The sequence below is a fragment of the Equus asinus genome, chromosome 15 (genome assembly GCF_041296235.1).
Source record: "Equus asinus isolate D_3611 breed Donkey chromosome 15, EquAss-T2T_v2, whole genome shotgun sequence".
In the NCBI taxonomy this organism is placed as follows: domain Eukaryota; kingdom Metazoa; phylum Chordata; class Mammalia; order Perissodactyla; family Equidae; genus Equus; species Equus asinus.
Genome location: NC_091804.1, coordinates 15,262,500 through 15,280,969, shown reverse-complemented (window position 1 = coordinate 15,280,969; position 18,470 = coordinate 15,262,500). Strand labels below are relative to the sequence as shown.

Sequence of the window (18,470 nt, the reverse complement as noted above, 5' to 3'; positions counted from 1 at the left end):
AGGGTTCGGTACTGGCCGTGGTTTCAGGCATCCCCTGGGGGTCTTAGACGGTATGCCCTGTGGATAATGGGGGACTACTGTATCAGAATCACCTGGATGGATTCTTCAAGCACAGACTGCTGCACCCCTACCCCCAGAGCTTCTGATTCAGTGGATCACAAGAATTGCGTTTCTAACAAGTTTGTAGTGATGCTGATGCTGCTGGTCCAGGGACCACACATTGAGAACCATTACTTTGGAGCCTTACATCTGTCTCTAACAAGGATGTGGCTCCCCCCAGATGAAAGCCATTAGTTCCATCCACTCTAAAATGTCAGCTTAGTCACAGAAGCCTGAGAAGGGCTCCAGGAGAGACTCTCTTCTCTGGGAATTGTCCAGAATCTGTTCTGTGAGTGATTGGCCATAGTCTTTGCCAAATGATTTGGCTTCATTAATTTGAAAGATACAGTCTCATGAGGTGAACATAAAGGGTGGTCAGTCTACCTTCTCTTTCAAAGAGGAATCCATGATTTCTACCTAACTGCAAAGAGTTCATTTCTGCTGATTTCTTTGAAGACTGTATCAAAATATTTCTAACAAATTAAGGTTGCTAGGAAGGGTAACATATGTAAAACACATATAAAATAGTCAGCAGGGCTATATCCTTTCATGTCTTAATCTCTTTCTAAATAAATGGCTACGATTATGAGTCAAATGCAGATTCTCTAATTACAGACCACAGAAAGAGCAGTATCTTCATCCTTTTCATTTATTGATTCATTCACTCAAAAAAATATTTTTCTTATCCCAGCAAAACATTATGTGGTTCTTTAGTTTCAGGATTCTGTCATTAATAGTATATCTATTGATTATACGTTCCAAAATGGAAACAAAATGTGGATTTATTCATTCATTCATTTAATAAATTTTTTTAACACAACTGTGTCAGTCACCATGCTGGGCATTATATAAATAATGGTGAGAAAAATCAGATGCTCTCATAGGCTTTACTGTCTGTAGAGAGAAACTGACATTAATAAAAACTCATACATATCCATGTAAACTTGCAGCTATCACCAATATTTTGACAACGAGATATCATGTGAATGCTAATGATTTCTTTATATGATGATGCAGTCATGCTGTGTCAAGAATCAATTGGATCCGTGTTCCACTTACTTCTGGAAGAACATTCTGGGTATCAATTGGAATAAAATCCCAAATAATTTTACTTGATAAATGTTCATCAAAAAGCTTAAAAAACTCTAGTCAACATATGAATACATTCAGTTCCTTAAAGCTGTCTTTAGCTTCTAACGCACCCTGGTAGACTCTTCAAAATATAGGAGCTTTGCCGTATTTTGTTATGAAAATTTTCAAACACACAAGCATTGGAAGAATTGTACAATGAACACCCATATATCAATCGCCTGGATTTCACAATTAAAATTTTGATGCATTTGTTTTATCACATATATATTTCTCTATCCATTCATTATTTCATCTTATTTTTTGATGCATTTCAAAGTAGGTTGCGAATATTATTCTACAATACCCCTAAAGGCTTCAGAACACATACATCAGGATATAGTTTTTAGAAGTGATCTGAATTTCTTAGAAATGTGGGGCGGATACATTATCTTATTTCATTCAGCTGTTATAAATTTAAGGTACCAGTTGTACTCTGGTTTGGGGAAGCTCGCTCTTGAGGGAAAGGCTAGCCCTGACAAAGTCACATCCACTGCCCACGTTTGTCCTGAGTAGACTGCATTTCTGCATAATAAAATTGTGAGTCTTACCTTTAATATTCTGGAAAAACTGATGACCTTGCCCCAGACCATCTGGCTTCTGAATCAAGAGCTCCCACCCCACCACTGCGTGGACGGGACTGCACTTTTTAGGTGACTTAGGCAAGAACAGCATGACCCAACAGCTCCAGCAACGCAGTCACACGTTTGCTATTTGGAAGACTCTTTACTTACCATATTAACCATTCAACTAAATTCCACAAATCCTAGTTCTCTATTGCTTGATCATCAGATCCAAATTTTCAATGCCCCACATGCGGAAATCTTTTCAGCTATTATACCAAATGGCATCTCCTCATTCTATAAAACTTGTGAAAATGGCCTTTCCATTTATCCTTTTACTAATACATTTGTATTATATATTATATTTTCAAGGCACTTCTGTTTTGGAAATAGGAAGGGTATAAATATTTCTTTAATGGAATCTTGGTTTTTAGAAGTCACTCTTTCGTGTTTCCTAGGAAAAAATATTGCAATGCTTCCATTTGGCCACTAGAGGGCAGAGACCGTCTTCTGTTGGGGTTCATTCTGCACATTTTTTTTTCTTCCCACCCAGCTAAAGTCTAGTGCATCTAAAGTACTGAACCTTCTTTCCTTAAAAATTGTTTAATTGGATCCTAAGAGTCTCCGTTAAATTAATAAAACTGACATTTCTAGTTCTGTACTGTTGCATTAAATCTAGCCCATTTCGTCCGTTTCCATCATTTCCCTTAACTGCCTATAAATGTGCAGTGCGAATGGTGCCCCCCTGTGGTTGTGCGATGCAGCCCACCCTGCCTGGAGACATCTCCCGTGTGACCCCTGCGCTGAGCATTTCTCCACAGCTAACCTCAAAATCCAGCCCCGGCCTTGGTGATCTCTTTATCCTCAGTTGTAACTATAAAAGTGTCCGCCTGTATGTTTACTCAACATTTATTTGCTTTTTTAAGAAATATCTTTGAATTTATACATTATGTCACTTTCTGAAATGTAGACTTTGTCTTACATATTCTTAAGAAGCAGAGATTTATTTTCCCTTCATCTTGACTCAAGTTGGTGATTGAACTTGGTTTCCCAAGGACATACAGCTATGGAATGTCTGCAAACCTGATACGAGGCAAAACTAAGCTTGCTGGATTCACTTGGCCTATGTCTCCAGCTTGATACCCCCAAGACACTAATTCCAGTTGCCCAAAAAGAAGCCACACATTATTGTCTTCATGGAAGCTGACTTTCTATCTCCCTACTCTTTCCTCCATCAAAATTTTCTTTTCCTCCGTCCTTCTCCAGAGGGCTAATTTCAGCCAGCTGTCACCATGGGATTCGCCTCCCACATGTTTCCAGAAATCTGCTTGGATATAAATGGGGAAGGTCAGATATGCATGGAAAAGGGGCTCCTTCCTTCTCTGTTTCCAAAGCAGCTGAGTTTGGTGACCACAGGCACCCCTTTCCACTTGGAAGTTGGGAAGCGTTACCCCTATTATATTTAAGCCAGAGGACCAGACCAGTGGATGACTTTGCAATGGCTCAGTGCTCTTTCCAACATTCCCTTTACTTCAGTCCCTGCTGTGCAATGTAAATGCATTTCCTTTATGAATTTTGTGGCCCAACGTCTATGGTATTTCACTCTTCTCAAGTGTCTCCCACAAACCCAAATGCCTCCAGGAGTGAGGCAGGTAAAACCTACATGAGTGGAGAAGGAGCTGTCCTAAAAGGGGCAGAAACCATTCCGTTCTAACCCAAAGTGGGAATGTAGCCCCAGTGTGCTCTACCTGATTTTTCAAGAGAAGCGGGAAATCCATTTTATTAATGTAAAATCTCCTTAATTTAAAAATTTGGCAACTTTGGGTGAACCAAAGAAAATGTTTCCCCACACTCAACTTGGGCCCTAAGCCTCCAGTCTGCAATTTTTTGATGAACAAAAAACACTCGATCCCTCCCCTAGGCACATGATTTTTGGGAGAAGTTTCCCAATGGATGTAACTAAATAATGCGACCATACCAGAACTCACCCATCCGAAGCAGCCATTTTTCAAAAGACACAGTTCTGCATAGTGAGTTATCTAGGCTGCCTAGGTTACTGGTTTAGGCTCCTGCCTCCTCAACTTGATTTCTGGCCACGGGTCCCAGGGTTCATCTCTTCCACCTTGATACCTCCAGCCCCGGGCAGGCCATGGGAGATAAGCAGAGATTATTTGTGGAATTAACCTAAATTCTGCCATCCCTTAAAGCAGTTTTGGAATTCATGTTTTAAAGATGCTTTGGGGGACAGATTGAAATCAACTTGTGACAATCAATGTCATTATTTTCACTCATCTTACTTTTTATAAAAATGTTATCATATGACAATCTGCTGTCTGTAATTATGTGACAAAATGTCGCAACATTGGCCTTCAAATGACTTCTGGCTATTTCCTAATATATTCTTTTAATGTACTATAAAGTGGAACATTGGAATAGCCTCATTCTCAGTAAAATACGCCATGGACCCAGAAGGTAATTCTAAGAAAAGGGTTGCAGAGCATTTAGAGCATTAAAAAGCATCATTGAAATGGTACATAATTACTGAGGCAATTATATTATAATGATCAATGTTTATTCAGCAAACATTTATTGAATGCTTATTGTCTGCAGGGCACAATGGACTAGCTGCTGGAGAGGTTGGAGTAGAGATTTCATAAGTTTCAATGCACTTATTATTATTATTCATTGGTAGTGTTGTACAAGCTTAAATGGTTTATTTTTTTAGTACACACATATTTACTCTGTGCCAGGAGCTATTCTAAGCGCTTTATAAATATTAATTTATCTGATCCTCTAAACAACCTTACAATATAGACAATATTTTGATCCCCAGGACATACATGTTCTCATCTGTAAAGCTGAGGAAACTGAGGCACGGTTAAGTGATTTGCCCAATATCACACTGCTAATAAGTGGCAGGGCCAGAGTTTAAACTCAAGCAAGTCTGGCTTCAAAATCTCAATTAGCTATTGCTGCATAACGAACAGCCCCCAAATTTAGTGGGTTACATCATCAACTGCTTCTTTTTCAGGAGTCCTTTGGTCAGCTGGGCAGTTCTGCTGGTCTGAACCATGCTCAGCTCGTCGTAGCTGGGCTCACTCATGTGCATGAGGCCTGGCTGGTCTAGGACATCCTTGCCTAGATGACTCAACTCGCCTCCACGTGGTCTCTCAGCCTCCATTGCTATAGCAGGCATTTGAGAAGGAGGAAAAGTTCACAAGTGCATTTTCAATCCTCTGCTTGCATCAAGTTTGCTGCTCTCTCATTTGACCAAAGCAAACCACATGGCCAGGTTCAAAGTCAGTGTGGAAGGCACTACCAAGGGGCATGGACATAGGAAGGTGTAAAAATTGGGGCCTTTAATACAGTTATCCTACCACAGTCATGACTCAACACCATGCTATTTCATGCTGCTTTCCAGATAGTTTTAAATTTGATATTTCAGACTCCAGATGAGTTGGGGAAATGCTATCAAATATAGCCTTATTGGTTTAGGAAGGTAATGTAAGAAATGTGGAGAATGAAAGGGTGTTTATGATTTTAGGCTGATCCTGGGGAAACACCGTCGGAGGCTCCGAGTGAAGCCAGGACAACTCCAGCAGAAAACGGAGTGAATCACACTACATCCCTGACACCTAAACCTCCCTCCCAGGCTCTCCACAGCCAGCCAGCTCCAGGTAAACGCTCTGAAGAGAGAGCTGTACAACAGGATTGCCAGCCTCCAGTTCATCTGTGCCCCTGAAGGAGGTAGCATGATCCAGTTAGCCGAGGCAGCAAGTGAGCCAAGATGCATGGACTTAGCAAGAGCTTCAGAAATGTGTGATGAATGAATGAATGAATGAATGAATGCTGAGAGAGACTCATAAGTGCTCATCTGGCTCTGCTGATAACTTATAAAGCCACAACAAAACATCACCCACATTTCCCTTGTCTTTCATGTGGATTGAGATCCATCTGCTGGCAGGCTTTGTGAAGAGTTCTTCAAGCATCTTATAAACAGCTATGCTTTAGAAGCACATTCTCAGTTCTATCTCACTAAGTTAAGTCTCTGCCAAAAAATTCCTTTCCATCCTTCTCCAACTTACTTTTCAATACCCTTGAGAGTCTGCCATGTGCTGAGCATGCTGCTAAGGTCTTCATGTGGATTTTCTCATTTCACCATCATATCAAGCCCATGAGAGTTGAATCTGTTCTTGTCCCCACTGTGCAGAAGAATGAAGTGCAGTTCTAAGATGATAAAGTACTTCTTGAGGGCCACAAAGCTAGTGAAGAGTGAAGGCAGGACTGACACAGTTCTCTAGGACCCTAAAACTCTTGCTTTTAGCTGCTATACTCCTAGCAGAGCTACACCAATGTCTCACTTCTCAGAAAAATCCTTTGATTCTTTGCAGCTAACTTTGATCCTTAGTCTAAGACTGCTTTAGGTAATTATCTCCTGTTCGCGTGTCCTCTTTCCCCAATAGGTGGTAGGCTTCCTGGGATAGGCTTCAGTGTGATGCTTCCTTTGCACAGAGCTGGGGAAGAGCATGGACTTGATAACTTTTTGTTAAATTGGTTAATAAAGTAAATAAAAGGGAAAAGATTTCTCATGCGGGAGAGCGAGATTTTGAAAAGAATAAATCATATTAAATTTATGTTAGATGTGACTGGGGCCTATGCTTTTAAGAAGATTGTTGAGATCAATAATAGTAAGAAAATGACTTGATCATAAACAAGTGATGTTTTCAAGTGAAGATTTTTATAAACCAAATACAAACATTTTGAGTGTCTCTGGAATAGAAAGAAGTCACTTAAATCTGTGAGTAAATGTAGGGTGGTGCTTTTGAATGTAAAAGAGAATTTAGCAGTTTAGCATTTGATTTTTTTAACTTGATGTTTTGAAATAATTTAACTTACAGAATCGTTTTTAAAATGGCACGGAATACATTGCAAAAATGGTCTCCTCTTCTCTAATATTAACATCTGTCAGAATCATGGTGCAATTATCAGACCAGGAAATTAACATCAGCATACTCAGACCTGAACTACAGACATTGGGTGAACTTCACCTGCTCTCCAGGTTCCAACTCAGGATCCCCCATTGTGTTTAATTGTCATGCCTCCTTATTCTCCCTTAATCTTGACCATCCTTCAGCCTGTCCTGTCATTCCTGACCTTGACACTTTTGAAGAGTACTGGTCAGTTATTTTGTAGAATGTCCCTTAATTTGAGTTGGCCTGGTGTTTTCTCATGATTAGATTGAAGTTATGCAGTTTCGGCAAGAACATCACAGAAATGATGCTGTCCCCTTCTCACTGCATCTTATCAGGGGTACCTGATGTTAATGTGTCTCATCATTGGTGATGCTGGAGCTGTTGGTTAAGATGGTATCCGCCAGGCTTCTCCACTGAAAGTTAGGATTTTCCCCCTTGTGGTTAATAGATTTCTTGAGAGAGATACTTCAAGATTATGCAAATATCTTGTTTCTCCTTAAACTTTTGCCCAATGATTTTGACATCTACCAAGGGATCTTGTCCGCAACAATTGTTACTGCCTACTGGTCAGCGTTTGATTTTTAAAAGACCACCTGCTATTTCTGATTTTACCAAAAGGTGGCAATAGCATGCCTAAACTGAGTTTATTGACAGGAGTTTTGATTCAAAGTGGAAGGATGTCATTTCTTTCTATAAATGGAGCATATAGATTCACATTTAATTAGGTTTGCCTGAGTTATAAAACGAAGAAATTTCTTAGAATATTTTTTGGAATTATTTTCTCCTGCAATTTGTAATTTCTTAGTAAAGAAATTTAGACTCAGGGCTCAAACATTGTTGTTATACAAGCAGAATAAAATTTAAAAAGTTAAAAGAGGCTATTTATTTTATCTTTTTATTTCAGGTTCTGTAAAGGCACCGGCCAAAACAGAAGATCTCATTCAGAGTGTTTTAACAGGTAAAGACCACCCTTTTCCCCCATGGAATTAGGCACCTGAATATTATAGAGTGTAGATATTTAGAGGAGAGGAGCTTTCCATTCACCTCTGAAAAATAACATCATTAATATTTCTTCTCTAAAAATATCTAGAGATATACAGTTGTAGTTTAGGCCACATTACATGACGTAATCACAGAAAAGTAGCCATATTTGGCAGATAGGACCCATTGGTGTAAAAATAATATAATTTCACAAGATATCTATTTTAGAATCAAAGAATAGTTTCATGCTGGAAATGTGACCCAGAGAACAGGAATGCATGTCTTCCCAAGGTGCCAGCAATCAACTGTATTTGAGAAATGCAGAATATGATTCTCTTATGACTATAGAATACAGAGTGTTTGAGAACTGTGGTACAGTTTGGAAATATTTTATATTTGGTTAGTTCCATAGACTAGTGGGACTAAAACTGGTACAAGATTTCTTTAATGCTATTAGCAGTATGTAATAGAGTCTTAAAATTTTTTATAATACTTGGTCCAATACACAACAGAATTGCACACACATGTTCATCCAAAGCAGCACTATTGGTGAAATTCCCAAACTGCAAACAACCCAAGGGTCCATAAACAGTAGAGTAGATAAATAGATTGTGGTATATTCACAGAATTAAATAGGACACAGCTGTGGGAATAAATAAACTATAATCCCACACAACATGGAAAAAATTCACAAGAATAATGTTGAAGTAAAGAGTCCAGACACAAAAGAGCACATTCTCTGGTTCCATCTCCATAAAGTCCCCAAACAGGCAAAGCTAATTCATGCTGCTGGAAACATGGATTTAGCTTATACTTGGTGGGGGGTAGGGACCAAAAAGAGGGCCTCTGGGATGCTGATGGTGGTCTGATTTTGATCTGAGTGATGATTATTGAAACATGTTCATTTTGTGAAAATTCATAGGGCTGTGCATTGATGATTTATATACTTTCATGCATGTATTTATATTTCACCAAAATAATACATAAAATATGCATGGAAAAATTAATCAAGGAATGTATTAAAAGAAAATAAAACATGTTGTTAGAGATTTAGTTCCATGGGAAATAATATAACGTTAGTGCAAAACACACTTGACAGAAGTGTAAGTAGAAAGTGATTCCGACGTTATTTAAAAAGACATAAATGCATAGACAAAAGGCAATGGGTCTGTACCAATATATTAGCAGTGGTTATCTTTGGTAGCTTGTTTATGAGTGATATTTATTTCTTTAAATAACTGGACATTACCCTGTATGCTTCAGAACATATTCAAAGAATAGCCTCTCTTGCACAGACATTTTAAAAAATAGTATTTTCCGTGGAATTGTTTTTAAATCTGAGGTTGGAACATCTTGAAAATTACTAAACTTGCCGGAGCCGATGTGCTGCACACCATTTTTAAAGAAACGGGATTAAATCCATCACCAAATATGCAGCCATTCCTTATGATTATAAATTCTTAATGTAATAAGTTATTATGCAACCAAAATGAGTGCATTTGGGCCAGAGGGAAGCCGTTAAATAAATGGTCCTAATTCTCTCCCTGGCCTCTTTCTCAAAAGGAATTGACTATCGTGAGAATAGACACATTATAAAAAAGGGGAGCATTTTTCAATTGCTTAAAGACCTTAGCTTTAGGAACATAAATTATCATTCTGACTTCCATGTTTATCCACTAGATGTCTCATTTTCTATTCAAGACTGTTGTTACTCATGGTATATATTATTTCTGAATCTGACAGTTCTAAATATTGATGATAACGTATTTTTGTTGCCAGAAGCAGAAAGTTCACAACATGGAAACGTGAACTATGACTTAATCTAGATCCAAATGCATGATAATTCTTTAAAGTTAAGACACTGTCAATTTTAAGGTACCCCACTATTCATGGATGGCTAAGAAAGAAACACACTGACACACCATTACACTCTACGGACTATAAAATGCACTTAATTTTGGAAATGTTAACATATTTTTTAAATGCATATGCTAGAATTGATGAAATATGTCAATAAAATACAGAATGTTTTAAGGTCAAGCTCTGTCACGTTAAGTGCTTTCTCAGTAAAAATATGTAGTAATGTAAGCTGCCACTAACGCTTATAGTGCCTTTGGGAAAATCACATTAATCACCTTCCCTCACTTTGCTGCTTTATGCCGGAACACTGAGACAAATATGCAAACCTACAATGTCTATACCGTGAATACTGCTCCTTAGAGATGGTGCTATAGAACCTGTACAATCATTTGTTAAAACTCCAAAGGCGCACTCTCAGAAACTGTATTAAATACTTTGCATGAATTCTTCATTTCATCATCCTAACAACTCAAAAAAGTGGTAGAAGTATTGTGACCCTTAAGGTGGATGCATCTGGTGCTCCACCCAGCTTCCCTTTCCCGTATGGTGCACCCATCTCCCAGCTGTAGTGAGTGTTGGCTGCTAATGGTTCATAGCTTCCACTTCTCTTGAAAACTGCCTTTAGCCAAAAGTAAGCTCCCTCTCTAGTATGCTATGTCTTTACCCCACTGACTGTCCCGAATTTGCAAAAAGCTGACCTTTCTTGCCTCCAGGTGAGACTGACTCTGTTATACAATTCATACTCCAGGGCTCCCTGTGGAATCAGGCAGAGGCGAGGCTCCAGCTGAAACCACATCCTTGCTTAGCTGCTTCCCCTTGCCTATCGGCTGTCCTCGCTCCCCTCCTCCTGAGAGCCCTCCTTAGTAAATCACATGCACGAATCCCCCTTTTGGGCTTTGCTTCTAGGGAAGCCAAACTTAAAAACAAAATTACAACTGAAGAAATTGGGTCTTTAAGAAATTTGGCAACATAGTCTCAAAGTTAGCAAGTTATAGAGCCCAGATATGTTTGATATGAAAGCCCTGCTCTTAAGCTCCATTTGGCTAGGATCAGACAAATACTGCTCAATAAGCAGGTTGCTACTCCTCTTTGCATCAGTGCTTTGAGTTCTTCCAGGTCTGTTAGCTCTCATGCTCTTTTGTTGCAGAAGTGGAAGCGCAGACTATTGAAGAGCTAAAGCAACAGAAATCGTTCGTGAAACTTCAAAAGAAGCACTACAAAGAAATGAAAGACCTGGTTAAGAGACACCACAAGAAAACCACTGACCTTATCAAAGAGCACACTACAAAATATAATGAAATTCAGAATGACTACTTGAGAAGGAGGGCAGCTTTGGAAAAGACAGCCAAAAAGGATAGTAAGAAAAAGTGAGTTGAATGGGTATTGTTTGTTTGTTTTATAGTATGAAGGAAGAGAGTTATTTACATGGATTTTTGATATTTTATGCCATATTTTGGGCCGACATTGCTGCAAGAAAGAAAGCCACCCAATTCCCTCCATTCTCTAGAGCTCTTGTGTCATCTCAGATCAGTTTTGCTTGTGGACTGAATTTCTTTATTTGACCAATTTCTGAGAATAGATATGCGGGAAGTCTTACCTTTGAGTTCTAGCCTGTGAGTCCATATTATAGCTGCCAATCTGGTGGGTATGAAATTTTTCCATGTACCTAGAACCTAGTTGAAGAGGTCACTTGTCTTTTAGAAAAGAGAAGTCTCAAGTATCCTTTTCTGCCCCATCCAAAACCCTCAAAGCCTTGTACAGATAACCCTTGTGTCTGGGTCTAGGCGGCCCCACAGCCCCATGTACCCAGACCTTGACTGGCAGAAGCATCTCTCACACATTCATTCAATCAGTATCTGTTGAGTGCCTACTGTGTGGGACACAGTAGTAAACACGACCTACACAGTGATCACCCGCAAGTAGCTAAGATGGTAATCGGGGAACTATGTGAGCATGGAAGCTACCTGTCTGTGAGCTAAGAGTCAGGTTGTACCACATCCTTCCTTTCTCTTCCTTACAGAACAATCTTATCTTGATGCCAGGTTATAGAGACAAGTAAGAAGCATTTTTCAGATCCATATGGTGACATGATTTAACATGGGCTTAACTTGAAAGCACAGTCAAAACCCAGTACTTGGATTTTAAGAACTAAATCAGCCTTAGAAGCCATCTAGGTGAATCTTTGTCACTTCTTCACAGAGGAAGCTGAAAGCTAAAGGCATTCACATTTACCCACAGTTACACAAACTGTTCAGGTAAAGCTTGGCCTAAAACGTCTGCTAAATTTCTATTTTAGTGATATGCATGTAGTTTGTTTATTCACGTATTCATCTACTTATAAGTCAGACCCTGAAAACTTCCAATAGAGTATTGAAGCAGCTCATCATAGCAGATGTGTAAAAATCCTACGAAAATAGAAAAATAAAAACCACACACACACACCTACATACACACAGACTGAGTGGCTAGCAGTTAACTAGACCTGCTGTCCATTACAGGAGTCGCTAGCCACATGTGGCTACTGAGCCCTTGAGAAGTGGCTCATCCATATTGAAATGTGCTATAAGTATAAAATATGTACCAGATTTCAAAGACTTCATTAAAAGAAAAAAAAGAAGAGAATGTAAAATAGTTCATAATTTTATATTGACTTATATTGCTTTTATTTTAATTACATGTTGAAATGATACTATTTTGGGATGTATTCGGTTATATGAAATATATTATTAAAATTAATTTCATTCATTTTTTTTTTTTTTTTTACTTTTTAAGGTAGCCACTAAAAATTTTAAATCACCTATGTGGGAAAAATCAAATACGTGACTCAGGTTATTTCTGCACCAGCTGTTTAGTGTAATTTCTCTTTGAACACTGGATTTAGCTTTTAGCTTCTGAGAAAAGGAAATATGGGTTAGATGATTCTTCTTATGTGATTATAGGAAACTTGCTTACTTTTCCAAGAGAGACAAACACTTCCCCAGTATTAAATTACAAGAGAATTCATCTCATGGATCTTATACAGGCAATGTTAGGCAACAGGGGATAATGTCTTCAACCTTGTTTTTACAGAAGATGTAGAAACATTATTCCCTTGGTTATTGTTTTATACTCTCCCTCGAAAAACAAACAAAAGTCCCTAAGCATCTAGTATTGAAAGATAAAACAGGAGAAACTTTTCTTCAAGAGGCAAAGCCACTGAGGTCTGATTATGTCTGTCCGTCTCCCACCCTCCTTGAGACATGTTAAAATCCTGAAAATACTTCACTAATAAATGGACATGATGTCCATTAGTGTTTTTTTTTTTTTTGAGGAAGATTAGCCCTGAGCTAACATCTGCTGCCAATCCTCCTTTTTTTGCTGAGGAAGACTGGCCCTGAGCTCACCTCTGTGCCCATGTTCCTCTGCTTTATATGTGGGATGCCTACCACAGCATGGCTTGCCAAGTGGTGCAGTGTCCACACCCAGGATCTGAACCAACAAACCCTGGGCCGCCAAAGCGGAACGTGCAAACTTAACCACTGCGCCACCACGCCCGCCTCTAGATTAGTTTCTTATTCAAATATCCATCATCTCAACTGAGCTTTTCACATTATGTGAAGAGGAGATCATTCAAAGATAGCTTCTGTGCAGACACTGGCATGCAATGATTCTGTGTTGTTCTTAAGAGCACAGACTTTGCCTTCCCCTAAGTGTCTGTCCTTGGGTAAGCTGAACTGCTGCTCCCCCATACTGTGTCCTTAGGCACATTTTCTCACTGAACCTGTTTCCTCAGATGTAACATGGCGATGGTTATGCCTACTTGTTGGGTTGTTGTGAAAGCCAAAAGTAAAGTAGAGAGTGGCTGGCACATGTTGAGCTGTCAACAAATGTTGACCTGTTGCCTCTGCTGTGGTGGTTGTGGCTGATTGAAGAAACAGCTTTATGTTCTGGCTACACTAGCTTCCTGCTACAAAAGATGGTAAATGTATCTCATGTCCATGCCAGGATGGAGGGTATCAGGATCCGTGAGCCTTGTAGAGTGTTCATTCTCACTTGACCTTGCATATAAAAATTCAAATAGAAACCTTTGAGGGAATTCTGCATCCCTTACTTGACAAAATAAGATCCTAACCCCAGCGTTAACCGACTGCCTCTCCACATGGCACTGTTGATGCTGGCCTACTTCAAAGAGAGAGCAACAGGAATTTCTTCTACCTGTTCCACCTGGCTGCAAGTGAAAAAACAGAGGCAGATTGAGGCCGAATCTGATGTGCTGGATATCTTGGGTGGTTTAGTTTTCTTTCTGCAGAGGTTTCCATATAAAGGAAAATATCAGAACTGTTCTTGTACTGCATTCCCAACACTGTCTCCTTTTCTATTGTGTCATATAAGAAGTGAGAGCACAAAATTTGAAGGAATCATACCATATGTTTTAACGCACGAATAAGTTAGTGAGAATTGCTTTGATTTATTTCAGCATTAGTCCTAAATATCCATATGTACAATTTTCTGACTATGAATAATTCAAAGAAAGTTAACCTGCACAGAGTAAGCTCTCAATAAATATTTTAGAATGAACTAATGCATCCTCCTTCCTCTTGTAACCTATGCATTTTGAGGAAAGTGCCATTTTGTGTACAGATATCAATGAAGTTGCTACCCAAGCCCAAAGAAACATTTTAATAACATATCTTTCCTATTAAAAGATGTCAAGAAACAGACCATATTGGCTGGGAGGGCTGCTGGCACATGGCATCTACACATGCTCTCTGTTTTCAATACACACTACCCAGATGCAAAATGTGATACCTCTTCAACTCCCTCAAGAGAATCCAATCAATGTAGAATGTACTGAAATTGTCAGGGGGGAGAAATGTAGCTGGGAATGACATTATATGTGCCATATTAAAAAAAATAAAAAGATTAAAGCCTTGAAAAATTCTTATTAGACATTGTTTTTCCCAAGGGGGGACTATCATTCTCTCCACCACCACTGCCAGGGCCCCCAGCCTCCTGGCTTTCCTTTTCTGCCCCAACCTCTTTCTTGAGCAACACAAATTTCATCTTCTTTCTGTGTTTGCAGACCCTCTGCTGCTAAGCTTGTCCGTGGGGTATCGGCCTCTTTCTCAAGTGGTTTCTTGAAATATTTATTTCCAAACACAGCCCTGTCTCTAGGAGGAACTCCGGTGAACAGCCTACCTCCACCTGCTCGTGACCTGATGATTTTTATGAGTCAAGCTCTGTGTCTCTGCAGATCGGAACCCAGCAGTCCTGACCATGGTTCATCGACAATTGAGCAAGACCTTGCTGCCCTGGATGCTGAAATGACCCAAAAGTTAATAGACTTGAAGGACAAACAGCAGCAGCAGCTGCTTAATCTTCGACAAGAACAGTATTACAGTGAAAAATACCAGAAGCGAGAACATATTAAGTTGGTAAGCCTGAGAAATGCGATTTCTGTTTGTATCGCTGGAACCCTCTTTTCTATAGAAAACTTTTGATGCTCTTACATGACTTAAAGGGAGACAGTGGCAGGTCTGGCTGCCACCTTCCCTTCACTTCTTTACCCAATAATCTTATTTTAATGCCAGGTAAGATGTATTTTTCAGATTGATATTGTGACTTATGATTTCACGTGCGCTTAACTTAAAAGCGCAATCAAAACCCAGTACTTGGGTTTTAAAAAGGAACAAAATCATCATTTCTTAGAACTGGAAATTGCACAGGTCACATAATGTTCACCACACTCATATTTTCTAAGCTCCATTATTCCAGCATCTTTACCAAGCTCCTCTCTGTTTCCCAAAGAAGCTATGTTTTATTATTTTTATTTTCACTAACTTGTTTTGGGGTTGTAATAGTTTTTTGAGATCTTTGAACTCTCACAAGGAATTAAAAACACTTATATCTTTCTTCAGGAAAACTAAGAACATGCTGCAAATAAATGTTCACTTTTTGTATCACTGGGCTTTTCAAGAACTAAAAAAATTGTACAGTCCACTCTCCTTCATTTAGAAAAGCCGGTATCTAAATGGCTAATATGGAATGTTATCTACCCAATTCCTGTGGCTCCCTGTGAAAGGAAATGACTTCATCTCTGTTAATGATCAGTTTTGTCTTCCAAAGTGTTTTCTCATGAATTGTGACATTCTCTCCCTTGTTGTTGATGCCTTGACACATAGTAGGGTCATGATAAATATTTGGTGACAGATAGATGAAATGAATCAAATAAAGTAGCCTTGAAGACAAGCTGATGCCAGCTGAGTAAGTGTAATAGAAATTAAAGTAGTATACCCAGAGGAAATGGGTTCTGAGAGGTGTTTGTATGACCTGTCCATTTCGTTGCTGAGAGCCTCTCCATGCAAGAGAGTTCTGAGGTTGTTTCTGCTGGTACGTTGGAAATGGGTGGATGGGTCAGTCGTGATTGTGTAACAGGTGATTCAGCGTAATGGTGTTGTCCTAGTACTGGTTCTGCAGTGACAACATGCAGGTGAGCAGGTCAAGATCCCATAAGGAGCTTATCAAAAATCAGATTCCGCTTGCTCAGTTATTCTCAATCTCAGCATGCATCAGAACCATCTGGAAGCCTTGGTAAAACACAGATTGTTAGGCCTTGCCCCAAATTTCCAATTCAACAGTCCTCTTGTAGGGCTGGTGATGCTGATGCTTCTGGTCCTGGGACCTCACTTTGAGAACCATTGCCCAGTACTTAAATGTGAGGCCCGAGGATTTACTTTTTAACAAGCTTCACCTGATTTTGGTGGACTGCTCTATTTTTGAACTACTGAAATAAGATCTAAGCAGTGAAAGAATGGTCAGGCAGAGGTCAGGTTTTGTCTAAGGATGGGATTGCTGTGACAGATCTGAGACAGCCAAAGTGAATTTTAGTGGGGGATAATGGCTTTGGGACCCAGTTACAACCACTGCCATCCCACTTTCTCCAGGACCCCATCCCTAGTACTCCAGAAAATAATAACAAAAATTAAAATTAGAATAGCAACCATGTACTGATTATTCACGGTGGGGCCATGTGCTATGCTATGCCATTTACAGAGATTGTCCACTTTAATCTTCACAACAGCCCCTGGAGTTTGGCACTATTGTCAGCCCAATTTGCAGATTAAAAAACCTTACAGAGATATTTAGTGACTTTCCCAAGGTTCCACAACTGGAAAGTGGGTATGGTTGGAACTTGAACCTTGGTCCTCTGACTCTAGAGCCCCTGCTTTATAACCATTGTGTAGATGCCTCCACTAATTCAGATTTCAAGTGAAGGTTATCATAATGGCCTCACATCTACTCCCATAGAGCACACACGGCCAGCTCCTTCATGACTGGTTACTGTACCTCTCTCTCTTTTTTTAACAACTTTATTTCACATGCTATGCAATTCACTCATCTAAAGTGTACAGTTCAATGGTTTTTAGTGTATGCAAAGATTTGTACAACCATCACCACAGTTTTGGAACATTTTCATCACCTCAAAAAGAACCACTGACTCATTCATTCATTCATTCATTCAACAAATAGTTATGAGACACCTACTCAGTAAATATGTTAAAATACTAGATGATAAAAATGACAACAATCCTAGCCTTTATGGAGCTTACATTCCAGATGGGGGTCAGATCATAAACAAAATAAGTTGTTAAAATATATAGTATGTCAGATGGTAATAAGAGCTTAAGAGGTAAGTCAATCAGAAACAGGGAAATAAGGAATAGGGTGAAGGGAAGGATGAATAGTGTGCTTTGTTTTTTTTTGTTTTTTTGTGTTTTTTTTTGGTGAGGAAGATTGGCCCTGAGCTAACATCTGTGCCAATCTTCCTCTATTTTGTATGTGGGATGCTGCCACAGCATGCCTTGATGAGCGGTGTGTAGGTCCGCACCCAGGATCTGAACCTGTGAACCTCACGCTGCCGAAGCAGAGTTCGTGAACTTAGCCACTATGCCTGCAGGCTGGCCCCATGCTTTTATCTTTTAAATAGAGTAGATGGGGAGGGACTCATTGGGAAGGCAGCATTTGAGTTAGGAGGTGAAAAATAGACCCAGGCAGACATATGGGGCAAGATTTTCCTAGGCAGAACATTAGCAGCTGCAAAGGCTCTCCTTGGGCGTGGGCTGCGTGTTGGGGGAACAGCAGGGGGCTCTGCCTAAGGAGGACTATAGGGTCTTAAGTCAAAGAGATAGGACTTTTAGGTTTGGGGACTGATCTCTTAGGGTCTTAAAGGCCTCCATATGGCCTCCAGATTCCACTCAGAGTGAAGTGAGAGCCACTGGAGGAGTTACATGATCTAAGGTAACTTTCACAAGGACCACTCTGGGACTGAGCTGCCCGGTACATGGTGAGGAGCAGGGCCCCAGGAAAGGGCATAGTTTGGACGAATGGTGGCCCCACCGGTTAGAAGGCCCCACTGGGATTCTCTGGCAGATGACTGAAGTTGACTCCCAGGGTGAATGTTACCTAGAAGACTAGACAACCCAGCCATAATCATCAAGAGTGACCTCAGGACCCCAACCCCTGGGAAGACTCCGTTCCCCAAGGAAAGAGTCATGGCAATTCAGAAGAGACGTGGCAGAATAAGAAAGAAGCCCAATACTCGTAGAAGATTCTCAAAACAGGAATTCAGAGTGTGGATGAAAACAGATGCCCACACATCCCACAAAGGCCTCTCGGGGAGAAGGGGACTTGTGCTGCAGAAATGGGTGCAGAAATCACAGGAAAGAGCTGCACAGTCTCAGAGTGCCAAGATGGATACCTGAGCATGAGGCACCGAGTTAAATCTCGCCAGATGAGGGTATAAAGAGCTACCCAACAGATTTTCTCCTGGAGGAGAGGTTGGCTGGGAACTACGGAAGACCAAGCTGAGCTCATGGGTGGGAAAATC

The 18,470-nt window shown here is 39.9% G+C and overlaps 1 protein-coding gene across 2 annotated transcripts in view; it reads left to right on the top strand.

The window, feature by feature from the left end:
* PLCB1 (phospholipase C beta 1) overlaps positions 1-18,470 on the top strand; it is a 667,363-nt gene that overhangs the window by 548,811 nt on the left and 100,082 nt on the right. For both annotated transcript variants that reach the window (XM_044748183.2, XM_044748184.2), the window contains exons 24-27: positions 5,335-5,467; positions 7,668-7,721; positions 10,752-10,971; positions 14,838-15,018. In XM_044748183.2, coding sequence (XP_044604118.1) covers positions 5,335-5,467; positions 7,668-7,721; positions 10,752-10,971; positions 14,838-15,018 — 588 coding nt within the window. The remainder of the gene's footprint in view (positions 1-5,334; positions 5,468-7,667; positions 7,722-10,751; positions 10,972-14,837; positions 15,019-18,470) is intronic.